This window comes from Cibotium barometz, chromosome 1 (genome assembly GCF_041138505.1).
Source record: "Cibotium barometz isolate CiBa-2024 chromosome 1, ASM4113850v1, whole genome shotgun sequence".
Classification (NCBI taxonomy): Eukaryota; Viridiplantae; Streptophyta; class Polypodiopsida; order Cyatheales; family Cibotiaceae; genus Cibotium; species Cibotium barometz.
In genome coordinates this window covers 13,916,349-13,918,925 of record NC_141046.1, presented here as the reverse complement: position 1 = coordinate 13,918,925, position 2,577 = coordinate 13,916,349, and the positions used below count along the sequence as shown (strand labels likewise).

The 2,577-nt window shown below is 44.8% G+C and overlaps 1 protein-coding gene across 1 annotated transcript in view; it reads right to left on the bottom strand.

The window, feature by feature from the left end:
- Nucleotides 1–2,355, bottom strand: part of LOC147641627 (hydroxyproline O-galactosyltransferase GALT3-like) — a 16,701-nt gene extending 14,346 nt beyond the window's left edge. Inside the window, exons 1-2 of the mRNA XM_086795284.1 lie at nucleotides 1,937–2,355; nucleotides 53–1,461 (exon numbers count right to left, since the gene is read on the bottom strand). Of these exons, the coding sequence (XP_086651410.1) occupies nucleotides 53–926 (874 nt within the window). The 5' untranslated portion in view covers nucleotides 927–1,461; nucleotides 1,937–2,355. The remainder of the gene's footprint in view (nucleotides 1–52; nucleotides 1,462–1,936) is intronic.
- Between the last annotated feature and the right edge of the window lie 222 nt (nucleotides 2,356–2,577).

Sequence of the window (2,577 nt, the reverse complement as noted above, 5' to 3'; positions counted from 1 at the left end):
AACAACACGTGGCAGACATGCCGCACTTACGTGAAATCTTGAAGCAGTGTACCTTTTTTTGAAGTCACAGAGAAGTTTGGACACCGCTCCTCATCTCCCCAATCATGATCCCTACTCCATGTATTCTGAACTATAACAGCATCATCTGTAATCTTGTCACCTTGAAGTCGGACATTGAAATGTAAAACAATGGGAGGGTCCCTTTCTCCAGTCAGCTGGGGCCCCAGAAGCTCAATGGCAAAATTTCTTTCAGCACCCCACGGCATGCCAACAATGGTGATGGAAGAATCAACAACTAGCCCACATGGTATTTCTAGCTTGCCAACTAGGCCATCACCAAGTGTCTGATTGGCACAACTGACAGAATATGGGCATTGTTTTTCCATCATTTTATTCACAAATTGATTTCCTCTGTGTAAACTCTCTGATTTACGCTCATCTATGAGCTCTCTCCAGTGATTTTCAGCCTCTTTCATCCCTTGCTTTGCTTCAGGAAAGCAATCTGGGCGGGAGAGCACTGGGGTTAAGTACTTCCAGACAGACAGTATGGAGGACTCTGCTACTGATGACTTAACTTGAGAGAGAGCTAAACGGATGACTGGTGGATCTCTGGCCACCTCAATCATTTCGGGTGGCTCGACTATGGCTGTATTGTTTTCTACAGCCACATGAAGTGCGTCTTGTGAACTAATGTTTGTCAAAGGTGTTAAAGATGGCTGCTGATTTTCGAACATACCCAGGTAGGACTGCACTAGGGGTCCTCCCAATAACTTGAACCTTAGCAGAAGAACCATGAACACAAACAAAATGATGACACCACCAAGCCACATCCTCATTTCTGACAAGGTGAAACAAGCACAGCGCTTTGGCTGCTTCTTGACTTCGACCCCACCATCTTGATCCAGCCATCCATTCAATTTCATCATGTCGCCTTCAACACTGTCTCATAGAATGCTGCTTTCTCAGACTGAATGCTGAATCAAAGCTATGGCATATCAGAAATTTTCATGTAATGGTTGGCTTGGTGAACTCCTGCTGGTCTACGAGGGCTCCCAACTTTATCTTTTAGAGATTGTTGTAAGCCTCTTAGGCTCCTGCCTTTGTGTTTGAGAGATTGTTGTAAGCTTCTTAGGCTCCTGCCTTTGTCTGTTAACAGTCTACCTTGTTGTAAGACTGATGGTGATAGACTGGATTGCTCGTTCTGGTCTATGTAAGCCCCTTAGGCTCTTGCCTTTGCCTTTGAAAGGCTTTAATTTCTACCTTGCTGTAAGACTGGTGTAAGTCCGGCGGTAGACAGGATCGAAAACTCACATACCTAACATCAACAAATCTGATAGCACATCCACTTGTCTGTTTACATAACTGTACAAAAACTGGTCTTCAATCCATACTACAGCACACACTCGTCTAGATGCTCCTCCTATTATCCTTACGACTGCTGCCAAAATACCTCTCAATTGCCTGCACACAAAGAAGAGAAAGTTATGATCTTTATCACTGTTCTCATGCACCATTTCTGAGTTTTGCATCTCAGGTGTAAAGCTCGACAAATCTGAGAGGAAGAAACCCAAATATTGTCAAAAAGATAAAGGCAATCTCCACTTCTGAGCTATGCACAGAATTGAATGAAAGGCTAAAAGAAGGCGATGAAGAAAATTTTAGTAGTGATTTGTTTGAGCCTCGAAAGAAGCCTGCTACCTAATCTTCTTGCTTTCCTCCTGATTCCATTGAATATTTCCTAATCCTCTTTCATTATCTCTTAATCTTGTCCTGATCTGTACAGTTTTTCACCTGAAATCTACTAGCAAAATCTAGTCCCCGATCTGTGGTAGATTACATGCTGAAATACTAAGATTATCGGCTAAATTACAACGAATTCTTAGCGACAAATTGCGAATCCGTGAAAAGGTAGGCATATGCTGGTGAGGTTGCTTACTAAAGCTTTGGAACGATCAAGAGGGAGATTTTCTGATTTCTCTTTTGTGCATCTACCACTGCTGTTGTTGCTGAGCGACGGCGGAAGGGACGCTTCGGCGATCTAATTCCGGGGAAAGGAAAGCAAAAATCGGGTTAGAAGCACGAAAAGAGAGAAACAAAAAAGAAAAGAGAAAGCACATAAGCTGCCCTGAGGAAGCGGACAACGCCATAGCCAAAGAAAAATACTGGTTTAAATGTCAAAAAATATTAATAAAAAATCAACGGGGACAGTTCTGCTAAACCTAGCAAAACCCGGGGCCGGGTCCCCGCTAAAATTTAGTTCCCGAATCCCGAGTCCTGGGACGGCGGGCAGCTGGCCCCCCGCAAGCTAAAACCTCCCCTTAAATGATCCCTCCCTTAATTTAGCCCCCCTCCACCGATAAAACCTTCCGCTTAGAAACGCCAAACCCCTAGTTTCCACGTGGACTACCACGTCAGAGGCCGGCCTCGTACAGTCGTACTTCATAGAACGGTCCACACGCCCTGTACCTTTTGGTGGCACGTGGCGGAAATACGCCGGCTGGCCCAGGCAATCGAATTTCCAATTTTGATGGAACAATCAAGCAAGATTGCCCGGGCGCCCGCCCGAGAGAAATCAAC